Source organism: Trachemys scripta, chromosome 5 (genome assembly GCF_013100865.1).
Source record: "Trachemys scripta elegans isolate TJP31775 chromosome 5, CAS_Tse_1.0, whole genome shotgun sequence".
NCBI lineage: Eukaryota > Metazoa > Chordata > Testudines > Emydidae > Trachemys > Trachemys scripta.
In genome coordinates, this window is record NC_048302.1 from 109,427,771 (window position 1) to 109,450,969 (window position 23,199).

Genomic DNA, 23,199 nt, shown 5'->3' on the forward strand with positions numbered 1-23,199 from the left:
CTTAATTTACACTTGCTAGAAGGCCTGTAGGATGTAGGCCCCCATTTGGCAAATCACTTAAACTGAGTACATGCTTAATCTTAAACACCTGCTTAGCCCCATTGAAGTTAAAATTAAGCATTCGCTTAATGCTTTGCTAAATTTGGGCCTTGCTGAACTAGCTAATCTGAAAGAAGCAGAAGCTGAAGGATAGAAACAACACTTCCTAGAACTTGATCCCAGAAATAAAGATTAGATTGTAATTATACACTTAATAGGACAAGTATAAAAGACTTCATGCTGCTGGTGTATGTGTATGTGTTGTCTATGACTTATGCATATTATATCATGCAACTGTTTTATATCTATTAATTTTCCATATACCATAATAGTTTATGTATTGCTAGCAGAAACTGATTTAAATGGAAGAAAATGCAATGTTTCTGGCATGCAATAAAAAAAGGAACTGGAGGTGTCAAGACAGTTTCAGGTCTTCTGCTTGTTGTTTCTGATTTTGGTATCAGCTGAATGGGGCTCAGGTTGAAATTACATTAGGAAGATCTGTTCTGAGGGCCAGATCCTCAGCCTGTGTAAATTGGTGGTGTTCCTGTGAAGCCAATGGAGCTATGCTGATTCACATAAGCTTAGACTCTTGCCCTGAGTATTTAAAGAAGAACTCTCACTGTGGGATAAATTTTGGGGGAAAAGAGAACAGTTACACAGAATGTAGTTTCCAATATTTTGCTAATATTTGTTTTCACAAAAAAGCTTTCCTTCATAAGGTGGCTTTTTGTACTGTTACATACTTATGACTACTTTTCACATTACAATATGACAGACTGGGAAGAAGAAATTTCTTTAGTCACAAATATCTCTGGTCATTAGCAAATACTGGCAAGGAAAGCCATTAAATGCATTAAACATAAAAGGAAAAGGATGTTTAAGTGTGATGAATTTTCAGTTTTTTTCCTAAGTGCATGACAAATGCTTGGAGACCTTTGGATGAAAGGCCCCATATTAGAGCAAATTTATTATTATTATTTCAGAGCCAGTGCATGTCTGATGACAAATAGTGAAGCTGGTTTAAATAAAGTTCTAATCTCTCTAATAGATGTTGGAGGTATTGCAGTGCTTGACAGAGGCAGAACAAACTAGCTTACTTCTAAGTTTCCAAGTGTCTGAGACATCACTCTATAGTAATGGTGATTGGTGACCTCTGCACTTGAGAATAAAATGGACTATATGCAAGATGCCAAAGAAATAAGTGATATCCTATGATATTTTAGGACTTGGAAATACAGCTTAAGGAGTCTCAACAAGAGACTCTGGAGTCCAAAAGCACAGTGCAAAAACTGGAAGAAGAACTGACTGTAGCCAAAGAGAGGCTCATGCTGCAGGAGAATGAAATACTGAGTAAAGCAGGTACGCTGCTCATTAATGTCATTGTTAAATATTTCTCTTGTTAGTCAGTCACGTTGTAAACTCCCAAGTGATGTATGTTGTTTGAAATGTAAATCTTACAACCGCAGAAGAAATGGAAACTGTGCTGAATTCCCAAAGCAAAGCTGAGAAAGAAGTAGATGAATTGAAGAATCAAATAATCCAGCTGCAGCAAATGACCTGCACCAAACAGAGCCAAACCAAGGAAGGCAGTGAAGCCACACAGGTGCTTACACAGGTATTTACTCCCAGCCCTCTTAAGGCATGGTACCCCATATAAGGCCTGATCCAAAGTGCATTGATATCAATAAGGATCTTTCTTTAGACTTCCGTGGACTTTGGATTGTTTGTGTAGGCCTCAGTCCTGCCAGGTAGTGAGTACTTGGCCCAATCCAGCCAAGCACTTAAACACACACTTGACTAGTTTGGATGGTTTCACTTGGACTACTCACATGCTTAAAGTGAGGCTTATACTTAAGTGCTTTGCTGGTTCAGGGCGGAGTGCTCAGTACCTTGTAGGATCAAGCCCTTAAAAAGGGTGAGGACCAAGGCAGGCTTCCTAAGGCTAAGATGCTGATTAATGTAAAAAAGGAAACTATTTTGATTCCATTTAGAAGCTTAACAAGAAAAAGTTCAAATAATGAACTCCCACCAGTAAGGAGTTTATAGACCCTAATAGCCCCCTAATTTATAGACCCTAATTAGCCTCCCGCTAATTAATTGTCTAATCCAACTCTCTTTACGGTGATCTGTTAGCTCCCCCTACTGGATTATTGCACCTGGGCAATAATGGGCGGCGGAGACTGCGGGAACTGTGGGATAGCTACCCACAGTACAACACTCCGGAAGTCGACGCTAGCCTCGGTACTGTGGACGCGGTCTGCCGACTTAATGCACTTAGAGCATTTTATGTAGGGACACACACAATCGACTGTATAAAACCGATTTCTATAAAACCGGCTTCTATAAATTCGACCTAATTTCGTAGTGTAGACATACCCTTAGAGTGAGAAACATAGCGGGGACCAAATTCATACATGGTGTAACTCCATGAAAGTGCAGTTGTCCATAAGGAGATCTCTAATTTCAGAAGTAGCTCACAGTATGAAAAAAGTGTGAGAAGCTTGATTATAAAAGATGTGTACAGCCCTGGAGCGTTAAAATTTCACAGGAAGGGAGTGCTTTTTTTTTTTTTACAAGAACCCAGTGTTGTCCAATGGAATTCACCTCGAAGGACAGGAAATCCCCTACAGAATAGGTAGACTGCTCAGGCTCCAGGACTTTATCTTGATTTTCTTATATTATAAGGCCACTGTATTTTATAGCCCATGGAAGCTGCAGCTACTGAAATAGAAGATATAAAGCAACGGCACAAAGAAGAACTTCATAAAATTAAACGACAGTCAGATGAGGAGAAAATGCGTTTGAAGGAGCAGCTTGTGAAGGGGTTGGAAGATCTTGTAAAGAAACACACAATGGAAATCAAATCTGCTCAAACCTCCATGGAAGCTGAAAGAAAAACATTGCAGAAGGTGGGGATGTTCTTCTATTAATAGATGCTCTGATTCATCTGTTTTTAATCTCATTGGTCATAGTCATTTTCATTATTCTAACTGGAGGCACTTTGAGTTACTAGAAAATGCAAGGATTTTGTTGCTGTGTTTCTGGTCTAAAAAGTGAACGGAACTGGTGCTTTTTCTATGAAAAGCTTCACAGTCAAAGTGAATTTATCCTTGATGTGACTCCTGTGTTCTTGGCAGTGCCTATGCTTGAATGCCTTGCATGCGACAGCAATGTGATTAATTTAATGTCCATCCCAAGGGATAATGACCAGGGGTTGTATATTCCAATCTCAAATTTAAATTCATATGGATCCTTGCTATTCAAAACTTGAATAGCATTAACATACTCAGTACTTACACATTTTCCAAACATAGAGCCCAATCCTGCAAGCTGCTGAGAACCTACTGAAAGACAATAGAATTGAGAGGATTTAGCACCACTCATCATTGGCTCCAGAGTGCAGTTGCGCAGGTCAGATGTTGCTGCTGACTGCAGGAACCAGTGGCCACCCAGGTACAAAGGAGAATAAATAAGCTGATACTAATCTCCATACTTAATTCCAATCAGTAGGAGTAATGCTTGTCTTCCCTCAGATCCAAACAGGTTGCCTTGGTAACACCAGTAGTCATGGAAATACTGTAGGAGTCTATATTGCACTTTAATTTAAACTGTTGGCATTGCATTGGCACCCAGTCGCTAAAGAGATTCATCAAAGAGATGTAGTTTCTTGAGAAATAACCCTCTGTGGTAAATTCTGCCCTTGCATTTGTGGGTTGCACTCTCTTGGGGTCAGTGAATTTGCACATTGCAGGGGCCTCGATACAGCAAATCACCTAAATAAAAGTGTTAAATCCATCCTGATTTAGCAGAGCACTTAAACGCATGTTTAACTTGAAGCAGATGCTTAAATCCCAATGGGATTTAACATTAAGCATATACTTAAATGGCATGTTGAATCAGAGCCTAAATCAGAAAAGAATTTGGCCCTCTGTCTCCTTATGGACTTGCTTTTTTCTGCCTAAAAGATATATAAGCAAAACTATTAGAGCACACGACATGGTAATCAGACCAACTGGTCTGGGCGTCATTTACATCCTTGTTGGAGATGCAAGGGCTTCCCTACCCTATTTTCTTTGCTTTTACACTTTTGTCCTTGGAGTTCCACTTCTGGTTAAGAATCACTGAGCACACCTCCTTGTAAAGAGCATAAGGGAGATTGCTGCTAAGCCATGTAACGCACTCTGCCCTGCTTGCCAGTTCCTGAGTACCTTGTTTTGTAGTACTCTTAGCCCCAGCGAGCCTGGGGAGCAAAAGTCTGGGGATTGAACGCAGGTTATTCCATGTAACATTGCAAAGTTGTTTGAGTTTTCATTTGTACTATGAGCCTAATTTTTAAACAGGATGGATTGACTTAAATCACTTTGATTTAAATGAGATTTAAATTATTTAAATCAGCAAGCAGGAAACTTTGATTTAAATAACTGATTTTAATCAAATTTTGCATCTGTACCTTTTAGTTATTTTCCTAAAGAAAGATTGATTTGCAACTAAGTATAGCCTTAACACTAAATTTGGTGTTTCTTTTTGCTAACCAGGAGGATACCCTATATCAGGGGTAGGCAACCTATGGCACGTGTGCCAAAGGTGTCACGTGAGCTGATTTTCAGTGGCACTCACACTGCCTGGGTCCTGGCCGCCAGTCCGGGGGGCTCTGCATTTTAATTTAATTTTAAATGAAGCTTCTTAAACATTTTAAAAACTTTACTTTACATACAACAATAGTTTAGTTATATACTATAGATTTATAGAAAGAGACCTTCTAAAAACGTTAAAATGTATTACTGGCACGCAAACCCTTAAATCAGAGTGATTAAATGAAGACTCGGCACACCACTTCTGAAAGGTTGCCGACCCCTGCCCTATATCTATATACATTTATTTAAGTAATTATTTAGCTTAACTTTTTACAAGATGATGCTTTTTTCCCCTTGCAATTTGTATCAAGTTCTATTTGGATGGAATTTCAAGTTAAAAGTGCAAAAAGCAGCTTTTTAAAAATTAAATAAAACAACCTTAAATGCTGGATACGTTAAAAAAAAAAGTTTATCAACACATGTTTTGCATTTAAAACGAACTGATTTTATTAAACAAAGGAAGTATTATCTGTAGTTAATTAATTGAACTGATTATTTCTGATCATTGTGCCCTTCATGAGCTAGGAGATCTCATTCTCTCACATCTAATTTTTATTCATAGATTGGTGGAGGAAAACAAGCTTTCAGGCTGTTTCAACTCCCAGTTGGTTTCTTAACTTTGAATGAACTTGTCATTGAACTGATCTAGTTGAATAAACTGTAATGAAGAAAATATTGTCTCTGAACCTGAAGAAGAGGCTACTGATGTCAAAAGCTGGTTTAGCACTTCAGCAAACTTGGCTTCTAGTGCTTAGCCAGTGACTTCCACCCATTCAGTGGTTTGACTTTGTTTAAAACTTGGCAACAAACATGTACTGTTTAATATTTTTTGTAGTTATTTAAATTATTTCATGGATTATAATAAGTTTAGGCCTCAACATAAGTTGTAAATTTCAAATTTAATTTTAAATAAACCTTTATTTAATGTAAATTAAAAAACCCAATTTAAATTTAAAAAAAACTTCAATTTTTTTATTTAAAAAAAATCATAGTTTTTCTATCCTGTTTTTTTAAGGGGTCACAGCCTAGTCCCCTTTTATGTGTGTGCATGTTTGCAAGTGCAAAACATCTGCATACATGCTCTCATTAATAATAATAATATATATCTATATTACAATAGCATTCAAAGGCTCCAGCCAAGAGCTGGACCCCATTGTGCTAGGCACTGTGCAAACACTTTTTGAAGCACTAATACATGTGCATGAAGCGATAGAGTTTAAATGCACAAAACCCCATTTGTCAAAAAGGGAACCGTGTGTGGAAAATTCCATCACCTGACCATGAAAGTGCAAGTGTTTGAATGTGGCATGTCCAGGTGTTTGAATAGGCAAAATTGTACACACACAAAAGGAAGCTTCCTTCTGCAAATCCGACCCTTGTTTTTGAATAGCACAGATCTTGGTGAGCAATTTAATGTGTATGCCAAATGGCACTGGGAAAGGCCACAGGAAGTTTTCTGTGTGCACAATTTAAACTTCCAGGTTCAAATGTAAGTTAGTTTGTTTGTCAATAATAAATGCACAGAAATAGGTACTGCTTGGAGGCATCTTCTATAAACAGTAAAATAAAACTTGTTTTTGTCAAATAATATTTTTCATTGCTACTGTTACTCCTATCCCAGGATCTAATGAGTTAAGTCCCTCAACAGCTTCATGAGGTAGGGAGATTATGATGATACCCTCATTTCAAGTTAGGAAAACTGATGTAAAGAGAGGTTAAGTGACTTGCCAAAGGTCACACGGGAAACCTGTGTAGGCCTCTGATCTTCAGTACTTTAACTACAAGACCATTTGTTCTTCTCCTTTTCTTCAAAAACTAATTTTGTTTTTTCCAACTCTCTTCTCAGTTCTCTGTCAGTCTCTGCCAGCCAGTTCACAGCACCTCCACACTGTGAATTGGTGCTAGATTTCCATTTGCTTAATTATTAGCTATGAGGAATCCTCATTACTCCATGGTCTTTGCTAACATTGTACCTTCCTTTTAATTATACACCTCTACCCCGATATAACGTGACCCGATATAACACGAACTAGGATATAACCCAGCAAAGCAGCGCTCCGGGGGGGGGGGTGTGTGTGGGCCAGGCTGTGCACTCCGGCGGATCAAAGCAAGTTCAATATAACCTAGTTTCACCTATAACGCGGTAAGATTTTTTGGCTCCCGAGGACAGCATTATATCGGGATAGAGGTGTATTACTTGTCTTTTCAGGAGTTTATATTCACATTCTGATATGTTGAATGTTTTTAAGTCATTCTGCTTTAACCATTATAGACTTCCATTGGGCCTGAAGTTCTTAGAATTGGCATCTTCACCCTCCCCCTTCCCCTTGGCCCTCCCTCCCCTCCTCCCCCGAAGTGGTCTCTCAAGACCTGCTGGAGAAATGTTTTCAGTCAGCAAGTTGACACAGATGAGAAGAGCAAGTATGCAAATGAGCTTCAAATACCAGATTGCTTAAGGAAATATTTAGGAGTTGCATATTCAGTCTTTCTACAGCAAATGAGCACTCTAACTGTGACGATATTCAGACACTAAGGGATACATATTCAGCTCAGAGCGCAGGGAGTTAGATGAGTTAAACTGGCTAAATCCCCACCTTCTGCTTTGACAATGATGTGTACAAAATTGTGCATGCCCTGAAAGGAGATTTAATTAACTATAAAAGTACTGGATTGACAACCTTCGACACTGAAATCCTCCTTCCATTGAGCAGATACAGCAGCATCACTGCAAGCTTCCAATCACTCTCTTGCCAATGGGCATCAACCTTGAACTGGAGGGACAGTTTCTAAGGGTGAGAGGTGGCAGTTCAATCTTCATTTAATTCTTGATTTCTCCTCTGGGGTTGTCATTAAGGTTGCAATTGTAATGGTGATTTCTGAGATGTGCACACCTTTCCACTAGAAACGCTACTGAGATTACCAGTCATCAGACTTTGATTATATAGTGAATACATCTTTAAAAATGTGGTGGATGGTTTGCTCCTTAATACAACTTTAGATTAACCCTTCTTGAACATAGATGCAATATCAGACAAATGTCGTCTACCCACTGCAGTTTTAATACTCCAAGCTGCTTTTTGGTGGAAGATTGAGACCACGGCCAGTGTAAATCTATGCTGATCATGAAAACAGAACAAAACACTTAGATGACTCTGTAATTAATGTAAGGAGAGACACTACAGGACAGCAGTATCTATTATTGAGTAAACTGTTATGGCTGTGCAGAATGCATGGAAGCAGCCTTGCTGAATCTAAAGAGACACGACAGAGTGTGAATCCTGAAAATAAGCCGTGAGAAAGTGTATCTGATTTCTTCAGCTGAAATTCCCTCCCGCCCTCACCTGGAAATCCTCACCACAATTCAGTTATGCTGGAAGCATCATCAGAGTCAAGGATAACAGTTTCTAATGGGTTGTTTGTAGGAGACTTGCATTGAATGGTTTTTCCACATAAATGTTGCTTGCGAAGTAATGAGATATGATTTCATAATATTGATTCATAACTGTACTTTCTAAAATGCAGAAATTAGTAACTGAACTCCATTGTATCTATTAATATGCATTCTCTGCCAATGCTTTTGCAATCCTTTGCTAAGGGACAATGTGATCTAGCTCTGGACTGGCTTCCAGTCAAGACCATTATTTTAAGCTCTCTTACTGATTTATTCTGTGACCTCAGCCAGATCACTTCCCTTCTCTGTGTCTGTTTCATCATCCAACAGCACTACAGTGATGGGTGCAACAGAAAACCCTAATTAAAACAGGCAGATAGATCTAAACTGGGGACAAGGATATTTAACTTTTTTTGCAAAAAGCTGTGATGATCCTTGGATGAAAAGTGCCATTCAAATGCTTAAGTATTATTATTAGCTTTCATAGAACTGTATGGACTGCTGTGATCTGCCTCTGTTCATATTCCTGAAACATATTGTCCATATCTCTTCCACCCTACTGAGACACTTTCTTTCCTCCCTTCTATGATGTATACTCTGGGCATGGTCCTACACATTTTTAATTGTTTTATTTACTTTTAGGAGGTTCAGATACAGTTAGAGGAATTAAGAAAGAATGCTGAGAATGAAATAAAGCAGCTAGAGAAGGAGAAAGAAGCCCTAAGTAGGAAACTTCAGGACTCTTCACTTGAGGTATGCTGGGCATAAATCCACCTAATATTAAAAGGACTCTTAATTTTTCTTCTAATTCGGAAGGTTCTTAATGAGATTCATAATCCTTACTGTCTGCGATATCCTTCAAGGAAATTTGCAAAGACTATCGGTAGAAATATCAGAAATTATTATTTTTAAATGTCAACAAAGATTTTAACAAAATGATATTAATTTTCACTGAGCATATAGGCTTACTCCTTTTGTTGTTGTTTTTGTTTTTCGTTCCATAGCTCTCTAATGAGAAATTTGACTTAATGAGGGCAAGATCGTGACTTGGACTATGTGCTCATGCAAGAGGGAATAAGAACCTTACTAGCTCCCCTATATGGGCTCCCCCAGATCTTGGATCCAGGTGCCTAGAAGTGAGGCTGCTTGCCTGCTTACTCGTTCCATGGAGCACATGGCGGAGCGGGGAAAGGAATGGATGGAACTTTGGCTCTATCCTCCATGCTCCCTAGCCAGAGTAGCTGAGCTAGCATGGGATAGATAGTAATTTACTGCTGGTACAGGGCAGCAATTAGTCGCACCCCACTCCCAGGAAAGAAAAGGATGCAGGGGAGGAATTGTGACCCAGAGGTGTGTCTCTGAGTCATAGTGTCTCCCAGGGTGCTGTAGCTTACACCAGGCCTTGCTAAGGGTTGTGCTAAGTCACAGTGTATCCCTAATTCATTTTTAGCATAGAAGTGTCTATTCTAATACAGAATCCAGCTGAAAAATAAGTCTGAGACATGTTAAAATCCTGATTATTCCTTTGTAGCACTTGTTGCATATAGTCTATGGGCTAAATAAGATGCATTCTCCAAATAAGTACATTTGTCAAAATGTTTATCCTATGGAGTATAATGACTGAAGGTTTGATAAATAATTTGCTTGTCAAAATAAAAACAGAACCCTCACGAAAGCACTTCTTTACCCGGGGAAACAGTACACCTGTAAGAATGCTGACAATTGTGAATTTTGATCTACATGAATCTGGAATGCATTTTTATCTTCTCACAGCTTTTTCCCTTGCAACAGCCAGGTCTCTTAGGGAAATGTTACCTGTTTTAAAACTTTCCATACATAATATTTCCTTTTCATATGCTGCTGAGAGATTTTTGCCTGTGAGCATTTTAACATTTTATCTCATGGGAAACAAGCTATCAGAGGTCAGGAAATTCCTTGTTCTCATCATATTACAAGTGAATTCAGTGCAATGGTGAAATGCACTGATGATGCTCAACACCATATTTGCTTTTCCATCTCATTACATTTGATGTCCTGCTCAGAATAACAAATTAACTGACCTGTAACTTGCTTCTCTGGGATTACATTGAAGATAAGCAGATGGGTTTTGGGGATGGGGAAGTTTTCATCTGTTGTTGTTGTTCTCACCTGCCAATCTAGGTTTTAAGGCTTGAAGATTTTATCAGGCAAAATCAGGATATTCCCAGATACAAAGAATTTCTTCAATCTCACTCCAGAAAAAATCATGAGAGGCAACAGGAATCAGATAGCCCACACTGTGGAACTAGTGAGGTACAGGTAGGCACTGTTGATTTTATGTTGCAATTTAGGTTTCCCATCACCTTGTATCCTCCATTTCACCACTTCTAAACCATTTCACTTCCAACAGAGGGGGTGGGCCAATGGGAGCATTAATGACTCCACTTGCTACCAATCAAAACATTCTGTCTCAGCTGGTACTTACAGACTCAAGGTGGTCATAATAAACTCTCTCTTCTTGATTTACTATAATTCAGTGTACAAAGACACAGAAAACATAGGGTTCCATTGCCCTGAATGAAGGGGAATTGCACATTCCAACATCAAACAGTTATCTTGTGGGCCTTCTACTAATTTCCTAGTGTTACGAACTGAGAATATAACTGTAATCTGAACTCCATCTACATCCTTTTTGCTTCAATTCCTCTCTGTTTGCCTCTTGGCCACAGTACCCCCGTAAAAAGACTGCCTGTGGATGATGCATACATTTTGACATATTTCAGATGGTCTTTTTGTGGCTTCCAGGATGCCTGATGCCATACAGTGCATCTTTTGGGAAGCCAGAAGTCACAGAACTCTTTGTGCCTTTCTGTCATCCTGCAAAGATACACGTATTCTTAGTACATTCAAAGTTGAGAGGTTCTTCCTTACAATGAAATAATGTCACTCTCAAACAATGCTTGAATATTATAGTGATAAGTGTTGATTGCTTTTGGAAATCATCAGTTGTCATAATAATTCTGTGCATTCATAGAGTACCTTCCATGCAAAGATCTGAAAGCACTTTATAAACAATAATTATTTAAGACGTACCTGAAAATAAATATTATTGTCCACATTTTACTGATGGGGAAACTGAAGCAGAGAGCCATTAAGTGACTTTCTCAAGATCACAGAGGAAGTCTTACTGGCAATACAGGGAATGTAACCTAGGTCTCCTGACCTTCAGTCCTGTGGTGTAGCTATGACATCATTGTAATCTCAAGAGACACATAAGAAAGGCCATACTGGGTCAGACCAATGGTCCATCTAGCCCAATATCCTGTCTTCTGACAGTAGTCAATGCTCAAAGGGAATGAACAGAACAGGGCAATCATTGAGTGATCCATTCCCTATCATCCACTCCCAGCTTCTGGCAGTCAGAGGCTAGGGACACTCAAAGCATGGGGTTGCATCCCTGACCATCTTGATTAATAGCCATTGATGGACCTATTCTCCATCAACATCAATAATTTTTTTTAATCCAGTTATAGTTTTGGCCTTCACAAAATCCCCTGGGAATGAGTTCCACAGATTGACTGTACGTTGTGTGAAGAAGTTCCATTCACAACATTGTAAATTCATCCATTCATCTGCAAGTGCTGGCATAGAGAAAGGAATTTCCTATGGAAGGACACACAGATTCTTGATGTCATTCTGTAAATTGCTTGTCTAGAACCATCATTTCTTGGCACAATTGCCCAAGGATTGCGGTCCAATCAACTTATAATACTACCCTTTCATATGCACTGAGTATTCACAGCCAGGAAACCACCATGTACTGTATGAACAGTATTGTGTTTTGCTAAAGGCATGATTCCCAGCTGGAAACACTGAAATGGCTCAGTCTTGAGCTTCTGCCTCGAAGGTTAAGCAGTGTGCTGTCACTAATCCAGTTCTAACCTGGATACAATTTCAGACCTAAAAATAGCTGAATAAGGCACATTTGTGGTTGGGTTGACGTAGTGAGAATGCTGTGCAGAGTGGAGGGAAGCATTATAATTAAATCTCACTCTGGATGCTCCTGGAAACACAATATTTATATGCCACTGAGATTTTCTAGGTAAACTAAATAAATCAAATTCTTTCCTCTTCTCGCTCTCAGAAGGAAGCAATGGGAAATGGACTAAAATAAAATTCTATAGCCTAGACATATTTGGTCATCTCCTTAAAGCTTTAGGAGCTTCCTCCATATGTGCTAAAGTGCAGGAGCTGATATTACAAGATACATAGAATGGAAAGGCAGGGACATGTTATACGCATGGACAACATCTAGCACAATGGGGTTCCCTGATCCTTGTTCGAGGTATCTGAGGTACTGCCAAAGTACACATAATAATAATGGCAATGTGGTAACCCATCTTGGTTTGCCCCTTTAGGAATTGCCCTGAGTATTGATAGGGTGAGCCTGTGACCTTAAATGAGCCTGAAATAACTTTGGAGCCAGCAAAATAACATCACATGGTAACACTATGTCACTATGTTCTGATGTTTTGTCTAACATGGTGCCATTTCGAAGCAATATCATCATATTGTGAGTGAAATGTTGCAACATCATGGTGCCCAAATTTGTCTCACTGACAGAGATGAAAGTAACTTAAAAGTCTTACCTGGCCCCCGGAAGGGGTGGGGCCTTGGTCAGAAGGGGCGGGACTGGGTGGGGGTCAGCCTCCCCCAGCTAGCCCTTCAGCATTGCCTGGCCCACATTGCCCAGGGCTCCAGTGGTGATTTAAAGGGCCCGGGGCTCCAGTGGCTGCCGCGGTAGCAGCAGCCAGGAGCCCAGGGCCCTTTTAAATCACCAGGCCCCAGGGGAGCTGCCCCGGCGAACCTGGGGCGTGGGTGGGGGGCAAAGGGGACAATGACATTAAAGCGCTGCCGCGGCAGTGGTTTAAGGACCCTACCAGCAGGGCCGCTGACAGGGGGGCAAAAGGGTTAGCGACGTCAAAGCGTTGCCGCGGCAGCACTTTAACATCGGCTGTGTACGGGCCCGTACCAGCAGCCACTTCTTACCGGTACACTGTACTGGCCCACTTTCACCTCTGCTCACTGAGCACATTCTCAATTGTGGCAATTCTAATATGAATGCATCAGAAGGCAGTTTTAAGTCTTCCAAATGAATGCAGCCCCTTACAATACGGATAGCAACAAGAACATCAAACGTTCTCTGTAATCAGGTAGCTAGAACAATAAGACAAATGCTCCTCTTTGATTCCAAGAGCAGAGCTCAGGCCCCATATTTCACTCTTCTTACAGGCACCAGAGAGAAGGAAGGTCCAGGAATTAGGGCTTTAGCTAGGACTTAGGAGACCCAAGTTCAATTTCCTACTCCACCACAGACTTCCTGTATGATCTTGTGCAAATTGATTAATCTCTCTGTGTCTCAGTTCACCATCTGTAAAATGGGGATGATAGTACTTTCCTCCTTCACAGGAGTGTTGTGAGGATAAGTACATTAAAGATTGTGAGGTGTTATGATAAGGTGATGGGGACCATATAAGCCACTTAGAAAGATACAAATCTTTCATTGGTGTCTAGCTGTCTAATTTATCCATACAAGGCATTTCTAATGCCTTCAAAACCTTGGTAGATAGGGATAGCCACATGTGTAGAGAGAACAGAATATGGATTGAAAGAAATAAACCCATTCTTCCCAACAAAGAGATCCTAGTTATGGTTAGAAAAGGATAAGAAAAAGAAGATAAGATAAGAAAAAGAAGTTTAGTGGGATGGAGCCTTTGTTTCTGGACCTCTGTCTAAGATATTAGAAATAGTGGGGTGCAGAACGTATTCCTAAGAAGAAATATTATGGTTTGTATGCCTGTCCTATTTGTATAGCTCCTCCTCCCAACTCCCTTTCTACAAAATAAAATATTTGAAATAGGAAATCCTTTTTCCATCCAATTTCCTCTTCATCCATTATTCTCTGTGACACTGCAGATTTACTGCTCAATCTGTTCCTAGTCAGTGTGAACTTAATATTACCAATGTTTTGAACCATTAGTTCCCCCTTAGAGTCTGGTAGATTTCTAACCTGGTAAGCCCAGTTGGAGTTCAGCTGTCCCTCTTCTTTTCTTCATACTTATTTGATTCACAAAAGGAAAAAGCACCCTGGGTTTTTTAATTGGAAAATACAAAGCCTGAATCCGAACACCTCATTTGAAAATTGTAATTTGATGCTTCCTCTCAGTGGTATTTGGGCCCAGAAAAAGAAATACGCTGTGGAGTAAATTAATGTTAATACGTGTTATACCTATCCCTACAGGAGAGCTAATATACCAGGGGTGGACAAACTTTTTGGCCTGAGGGCCATATCGGGGTTCCGAAACTATATGGAGGGCTGGGTAGGGAAGGCTGTGCCTCCCCAAACAGCCTGGCTCCCACCCCTTATCAGCCCCCTCCCACTCCCCACCTCCTGACTGCCCCCCTCAGAACCTCTGACCCATCCAAGCCCCCCTGCTTCTTGTCCCCCAACTGCTTCCTCCTGGGACCCCCGCCCCTAACCGTCCCCCCAGGACCCCACCCCCTATCCACCCCCCCCCCGCTCCCTGTCCCCTGACTCCCCTGACCCCTATCCACACCCCCGCCCTCTGACAGGCCCCCTGGGATTCCCACGCCTATCCAACTGCCCCCTGCTCTCTGTCCCCTGACTGCCCCCCGGGACCCTCTGCCCTTTATCCAACTCCCCCGCTCCCCGCCCCCTTACCATGCCGCTCAGAACACCAGGATTGGCAGCCATGCCAGCCAGCCTGCCACACAGAGCGCTGGCGGCACGGCAAGCTGATGCTGTGGGGGAGAGGGGACAGCAGGGGAGGGAACAGGGGCTAGCCTCCCCGGCTAGGAGCTCAAGGGCCGGGCAGGACGATCCTGCAGGTCAGATGTGGCCGGCGGGCCGTAGTTTGCCCACCTCTGTAATATACCATTGACTATGGATATGTCTACATTAAGAGTTTACCCATGTCTTGGCTCATATGCATTTGTCCATATGTCAGTCAAGCCTGCTGCCAGTCCACACTGCAGAGATGCACATGTGCCATACCCTATGTAGCTGTGTCCACAATGACTATAGCTACTTGTTATTCCAAGCCTGATTTCATAGGTGTTATTCCCATAGTCCTTGGCATCCTCTCCACATGGAGCTGCTCCAGTGCTAGAACTTGTCTGTCCTTCCCCATTGCCTGTGCGGAAGTGCTTTCAGGTTGTGATACCGTAAATCAATTCTGGCTGTGCAACCTGCTCAAATTCTGTCTGTTCCAGCCTGGGGACAAGCCATGGATCTGATTGATCAGCTGCCCCTGCTTGCAGGTGAATGGTTTATGCAGTGGAGTAGACATTTGGCAAGACACTTTATGGCATTTCATGAACAGTTTCATAAACACCAATGTTGGTAGCAATGGCAAAGTGCCTGACGTGAGGGTTCTCAGGAGCTCTAGACACTACCTATTGGGAGAAGCTGGGACCTTACTTCCTCCTAATAATATCATTATCAATGGCATGTTGTTGCCTACCATTATTTTGGGGGACCTGATCCTAACATGGCTCATGAAACTATACCCAGACAACACTGGACCTGGCAGAAGTAGGTTCAGTTACATGCCCAGAAGTTGCAAGATGGTTGTGGACTGTGCCTTTGGCAGGATAAAGGTCAGATGGTGCAATTTACTGACCTCTTTGGATGCCCTTGTGGTCAATGCCGGTCATGTGATAGCAGTCTGCTGCACTCTCCACAACATCTGCAAGGTGAACATTTTTATGGAGTGGATGCAAGACAAGACATCATCGGTCAGGGACAATCACCAACAGTGGCTCTAACTTTTGTTGGAGGCAGGTGAACCACTGGAGAACATAGATATTTTTGAAATACTAGAATGGAAAAAAGTGCTGTTCTAGTGGTGGGATCCCATCAATTTATGCAAGGGAGATTTTTAGAAAACTGGCCATGGAACTGCATATCCATTGAGCAGAGAGGCTTAGTGAGCTACCAGCATGGTCCAAGAAAATTTTCTCTTCCCAGAAATCTGAGAAATCATCTGGAATTTTTATTCCATGAAAAGTTTTCAGACATCATGGTCCCAGAGGGGAATGAAATCAGGATGAAAATTAACCAAAGTTTGCATTATGAGGCACACCTCTAATGACCGGTGGCTGAAGCAGGCTAGGAAGAAGTCTGGAGCAGAAGTCAATTGTGCACAGGTTGTCGGGTAGCCAGGAGGTCAATCCATGTAAGAGGCTGTCCAGGGCAATCGTCAGATTTCTTGCAGGGGTCAATAGCTGGAAGATCCAATCCAAGGGACTGAGTCAGCGGATTAGGGATTAGCAAGGTAGCAGGGTAAAATCAGGTGAGGCTGCAGGGCAACAAGGTAGGGTCAGGCAAAGCAGCAAGGCAGTCCAGGCAGCAACCAGCAGGTAATTGTCTGTTGCTCAGACACCTTCGCCTCTATATAGTCCAGGTACCCAGTGGAGTGCTGCCTGTCCAGCCAATCAGGGACCTGGGGTGTAGTTATTGGTCAGGAATGGCATTTCAGTACCCTACTGTGGCGCAGCAGCTAAGGATGATGCCGGTGTGCCTGGGTTCAATACTGGGGTCCTTAGATAACCCCCATCCCCATCGGGGTACCAAAGGAGCAGGCTTGTCTGGATGGACTCTGTGGAAGGCTCTGGCTTTTTCTGGAGGGTTGCACATGATGGTCTGGTTCCCAAAATCGCTCTTCCAGCCTACACACTGGGAAGTAGGCGACGAGGTACCATATCTTCCCTCTTCATATCTGTGAGTCTAAGTTTTGTGGACCAGGTATTCACCTTGGACTTGGACTGGTGGAGGGGGAAGTTGTTTTCATTGGGAAAAAGATTGTTGGAGAAGGGTTTAAGGAGGGTGACATGGAATACAGGTTGCATCTTAAGATATCGAGAAAGTTGAAGTTTGAAGGTTACTTGGTTGATCTGCCTGCAGATCTGGTAGGGACCTAGGTACGTCCAGTTTACGAATGGGTCTGCCTGTCTTGAGGCGCTTGGCCAATTTCCAGGGACTAGAGCATGCACTGCTTCATTAAACCCCAGAACTTGCTATGGGTCCCATTGTAGTGCTCTGGTAAGGTACTGTGAGTTTGGCTCCTGACAGCAATGTGGGCTGTGAGGCTGCAGGAGATGTTCCCTCTTGCAGTCTTGTGAGCTGTTCTTGAAGGGTGTGGTTTTCTGCACAAAGTTGGTCCACTGTAAAGCTTGGTTTTCCACCTGCAGGCAAGTGATCTGCTCCTGAAGGCTTAGCATCCTCTGTGGCTCTGTACCTGTGAGTTCTATACCCTTTTTGGGTAGAACAATCCTCGGTGCAGACTGGCATGGTCTGAGCAAACTGTAATGCCTGGTGGCTGAGGCGGCTAAGGGGCAGTCCAGAGCAGTAGTCAAATGTGCACAGGTTGTTGGGTAGCTGGGAGGTCAATCAGTATCAGAGGCAGTCTGGGGAAATGGCCGGAGTTCCCACAGGGGTCAGTTATCAGAAGGTGCAATCCAAGGGGCTGGGTCAGTGGGTTGGGGAGGTGAGGTGGGGCAAGGTTTCAGGGCAATAAGGTAGGGTCAGGCAGGAAACAGTAGGCAATAGTCTGTTGCTCAGACAGCTTCCTTTTCCTGTTGGGATCTTTATGTAGTTCAGGTACCCAATGGAGTGCTGCCTGTCCATCCTATCAGAGGCCTGGGGAGTGGTTGCTGTGGGTCTGTAGGCTTTTAGCACTAAGACTGATCAGGGGTGGCCATTCAGTGCACCACCATGATGTAGCAGCTAAGGGTAACTCCTAAGAACCTGGTGAACTCAAGACCAGCGATCTGCAAATACCACTGGCTACACTGATTGCCCCAAACGTCACTTGCCTCATCAAGAGAAAAACCATCACTACCTGCTGCATGACCACATGACCACAACACTACCTGCTGCATGAGCAATCATCTGAAATGGCCTATTCAGAGAGTTCAGAAGAATAAAAATGGACTTGCAATGGACATACCAGCACCACAACGTGGGACAAATGTTGTCTAGCCAAAGAATACAAATGTAGCATTGCCAGGATGAATGAGTGACAGTCACAAAGAACTTTACCACTTTTTGAAGCCCCACAGACGTATAAGTGCTACCATAGGGGACAGCAATGTGGTAGCCAAAGTACGTCTGTACCAATAACAGGATGAATGAACTAAAAGCAATGACAGTCACAATTAACGTTACCAGTTTCTGCAGCCAAATAGGCTTGTAAGCAGTAGTTGATGGGAAAACCAAGGAATATAGCCACATTACATAGTCAATCCTGGCTTTACAAAAAGCATTACTGGCAAAATTCTGCATTCATGCCTGCTAGGCCATGAATCTTATACCCTTATAGGAAGGCTTAATTGGATACAATGTATGAAACAGAGTGCTGAGTTTACATAATTGTTTCATTTTCCCCCCTGCTGCTTGGCATCCATCTTGGGTAGTTTGGGGGAGGGGGGGGGGGCGCGGAATTTTTTATGGGTGGCTGTAGTTAACCAGCTGCCACCCAGGATAAACAGTATTTTGTGGTGTTTAATTTTTTTTACCACCTGGTATCCATCTTGGGTAGCTCATATAAGGGCAGAGGCAGTTTGTAGGGAATGTCCCGTAGGGGAGTCGAAGTGTAGTACCCACCACCCAAGATAAACTCTTGTCCTCCTGGAATCTAGCATCCTCCTGCATGAAAAAAATTATCTGTCATATCCCAAAATCCTGCCCTAATATACCAAAGAAGAAGTACTTGGCAATAATAATAGAATACATGATGATTGGTGCTTACCAGGCTGTGGATCAGGGCCCCAGCCCAGCTCTACACTCTGTCTCCCCAGGGTGGTCCACCCCAAACAGGACCTGAGGGGATCTGCCAGGACTGTCTGCTAACCCGTCCTGCTGGGGGTCCTGACTGGGAGCACCAAGTTCTATGGGCAGCTCCTGTCACGCCTGCCTCTCCTTCCTCCTGGCTCATGACAAAACCCTCTGCAATCGGGAGGAAATCATGTCAGATGCTGGGTTCTGTGCTTGGGTCGGTGCCAAGCACCATGCTGAGCTCCCCACAGCAGGGGCATGTGTGGGGCATGTGACCAGTCTGGCAGTTGGAGAACTTTGCCTTGCAGTATACGGACTTGAGGTGTTTAATCTGCTCCCAGCATGGTACCGCTGTCCGGTGGATGCCCTGCTCGGCTAGCCTCTGAAATCTTTTCATTGAGATGAATATTATGCAAGCTCCTACTAAAGTCATGGCTCTGGGTCACCAGGCAACACCTGGCAGCTTGCATCATGCTGGGGTTCAGCCATTTTGAGATGGCCATGCAGGAATCTGAGTTGTCAGCACAATCCCCATGCACAAAAGGGGAGAGGCCAAAATGCTATTCAAGGGAACATAAACAGTGGGTAACTTTTGGCCCATAGAGAACAAGTGGGAGGGAACTGAGGGAGCTGAAAGGCAGGAACATACAGACAGGGAATTGTGGAAATGATGGTGGAGGACTATGTTGTCTCAAGCGTGGTTCACCTTGTAATTGGTACACCCACATCACAAAGTGGGTGAGTACTTAGGTGGGTCAGATGGTGACACCCCCCCCCCAAACGGGTACGCTTCCTCATATTCTACAGCCCCTAGCCTAGATGCATGTCTAAGGGCTTCCAGTGTGAATGCTAGGGGCAGAAACCTGTGGCTCAACACCGTAAACCCAGAAGTGTAGACATCCCCATGTTATTTTGAAGGCCAATTTTATCAGCAACAGCAGTAACTAAAACCTCCAGTAAGTGCTGTCTTTCCATTACATGTGGTAAAACAGTCATGACCTCCATAGTTCACAAGTCACAATAAATGTGTTGGTTTCATCTTAGGCCCAAGTGGCCAGTTGGCCTAATCACAGACCTGAGCTGATTCACCATTTCTTTTTCAGTGAGACCTTGGGCTAAAATAGTAGCAACGTTGGAAGGTGGGTACAGTTGGCAGGTGGATGAAGGAAGCTCGCCCAGCATCTGCCTGCACTAAGTATATTCATAGCCAGTGTGATTAGTTCCTTAGAACATTACATAAAAATGTTTAAAACATAAATAAATCACCCCATTTTAATGAATAATAATAGGGTGTGAGCCTGGATACAGTTACTCATGCAATAGTCCCTATTCATGCAAGCATTTCCCTTAAACTCAATTGGACTATATGAGTAGGTGAAGACTATTCACATGAATAAAGTTTGCAGGATTGGGCCCATGCTCTCTGCAGAGCCCAGTGTGCAGGGCCCTCCCACTCATTTTGTAACTCATGGGGGGCATCCACACACACAGAGGGCTTGTAGGATCAGGCCCTCAGTCCTGAGCTGGAGTTCTGAAATGCAGCTTTTTGGCCCAAGTATTCTATTTTTAGTCAGACTTTGTGATGTGGAATCTCTTATGTCAAAAGGTGTTTTTTTGGACTACGCTCTTTATCTGCTCACATTATGAATGCTGTTTTTACTTCTGCTTACAAATGAACAGACAGACGTATCCTTTGATGTGGTGCATTAAATTTACATTTGATCTTAATGAGTACATATTTTACTGGGGTAAATGAACCTGAATGCTTATTCCTATCAGTCTTTTTTAGTCTGCTCAGAATAGCTTTTAAATAATTTTGCCAGTAGATGGCACTAAATGTACCGTAGATTAACTAAATGCACAGTGTTTATTCCTGCCAGAATGATTTTAATTGCACACATACAACTTGTGCTTCTTGCCATAATGGCACAAGGACACTAGATGGAACTAGTTTAGTTTCTATATACATTAAGTAACAAGTCTCGGTATAACTAATATTGTGTAATTTTTTTTTTTGTGATGTGTGCACCTGTCCGTTAGACACTAGACTGAGTCTACCACCTGACTTTGCATAGGCCACCTCACTGGTTCATATAGACTGTCAGATTGTAATTTTCTTTCGCTACTGACCGCAGCTTGATTTGACCTGTCAAACTATGTGAAAAGCTCCAATATCCACATCCAGCCCCTGATCTAATCCACACATCCCCCAGCCTCCCACGATGAATATTTGAAAGATGTGGCGATGGTAGAGACCTGGCCACACATCAGAGACTAGAATTTGTTTCCAACTTTCTCTATGCATGTAATGAATGGTGAGTAGGGAAGTCTGATATATATAAAAATCATCAGGGTTGATTCAATTTCCCTGTTAGATAAGCTTTCTGTCCTTGGCAGCCCTGCTAGAGAGCTTTTTTTTTTTTAGCAAGGCTTACTGCTCCTTGCAGCCTTCTATTGTGTCTTAAGTACAAACACTGTAATGCAGCCATGGACACAAATGGCCATGTTCCCCAGCTAAACTACTACACATGCAGCATCAGTGATCGCAATCCAAAACGTGGACTTCTACTGCTTGAGCTAAAAGAGTATCCCCACTATCTGTAGTACTGCTAGGACTTCAGGCCTTTGTGAGACAGCAACTTGGGGGGGGAGCAAATATATGATCAGAATTGATAATATATCCAGCAAGGACAGTGGGACAAATTAACACAAGCCACTATATTATATATTCTTCTCTCACCCTTGCCCTGTTAAAGCCCAAAGGAGAATCAGATGCAATAGTTGTGTGCCAAGCAGCCACACATTTATAGGCAACTGGTGCCTGAATGGTGGATTTGAGCTCCTGTGAGCCTCATACACTCCAGGACAACAGTACCTAAGTGGAGGGAATACAGTGTTCTGGTTTGCACTTATGAGCACCAATGCTGTATCCATGAACTGAATGGAATGTCAGACTTAGTCCCTCTTGTGACTGGCCTATATAGGACATAAAATATCTAACGAGGGGAGAACCTAGTTCTAGTACTCAGAAGCCTCCTGCTACAAGACAAGCCCAAAAAAGAAACCAACAGAACTCCACTGGCCATCACCTACAGTCCTCAGCTTAAACCTCTCCAACGCATCATCAGTGATCTACAACCCATCCTGGACAATGATCCCTCACAATGATCCCCTTTCACAGACCTTGGGAGCCAGGCCAGTCCTCGCCCACAGACAACTCGCCAACTTTAAGCATATTCTCACCAGCAACCACGCACCGCACCATAACAACTCTAACTCAGGAACCAACCCATGCAACAAACCTCGATGCCAACTCTGCCCACATATCTACACCAGCAACACCATCACAGGACCTAACCAGATCAGCTACAACATCACCGGCTCATTCACCTGCACGTCCACCAATGTTATATATGCCATCGTGTGCCAGCAATGCCCCTCTGCTATGTACATTGGCCAAACTGGACAGTCACTACGCAAGAGGATAAATGGACACAAGTCAGATATCAGAAATGGCAATACACAAAAACCTGTAGGAGAACACTTCAACCTCCCTGGCCACACAATAGCAGATGTAAAGGTAGCCATCTTACAGCAAAAAAACTTCACGACCAGACTCCAAAGAGAAACTGCTGAGCTCCAGTTCATTTGCAAATTTGACACCATCAGATCAGGATTAAACAAAGACTGTGAATGGCTATCCAACTACAGAAGCAGTTTCTCCTCCCTTGGTGTTCACACCTCAACTGCTAGCAGAGCACCTCACCCTCCCTGATTGAACTAACCTTGTTATCTCCATACTGATTTATACCTGCCTCTGGAAATTTCCATTACTTGCATCTGAAGAAGTGAGGTTCTTACCCACGAAAGCTTATGCTCCCAATACTTCTGTTAGTCTTAAAGGTGCCACAGGACCCTCTGTTGCTTTTTACAGATTCAGACTAACACGGCTACCCCTCTGATACTTAACTAGGGGAGAGATATGCCTCAGGTGCTAGAGACCTGTGTTGCTGGAACAGCAGGTTCTGAGTTTTGTCCCCAGTGTTGCCAATTCACAGCCATAGCAGATTCATTACCGCATGCTTCATGTGATCATCACATACAAAGGAACAAAAACTACCCTGCTTTTATTTTACTCAAAGCCGTAAACAATACCAGCCCCGCCACTACCAGCCCTGCCATTTATATGCAAAGTTCCTTCCTGTCCTCCATTGATTGTTTTGCAGAGAAAATAAATTTGAAAAAAAAAATGACAAATAGCGAATTACAGTAACTTTACAATAGAAATAAAGAGC

The 23,199-nt window shown here is 42.7% G+C and overlaps 1 protein-coding gene across 4 annotated transcripts in view; it reads left to right on the plus strand.

The window, feature by feature from the left end:
- The window catches only part of FAM184B (family with sequence similarity 184 member B), a 92,548-nt gene that overhangs the window by 45,002 nt on the left and 24,347 nt on the right, over positions 1 to 23,199 (plus strand). For 3 of the 4 annotated variants that reach the window (XM_034771976.1, XM_034771978.1, XM_034771977.1), the window contains exons 3-7: positions 1,266 to 1,401; positions 1,509 to 1,657; positions 2,745 to 2,951; positions 8,710 to 8,820; positions 10,228 to 10,365. In XM_034771976.1, the coding sequence (XP_034627867.1) occupies positions 1,266 to 1,401; positions 1,509 to 1,657; positions 2,745 to 2,951; positions 8,710 to 8,820; positions 10,228 to 10,365 (741 nt within the window). The remainder of the gene's footprint in view (positions 1 to 1,265; positions 1,402 to 1,508; positions 1,658 to 2,744; positions 2,952 to 8,709; positions 8,821 to 10,227; positions 10,366 to 23,199) is intronic. The other variant, XM_034771979.1, reaches the window with a different exon arrangement.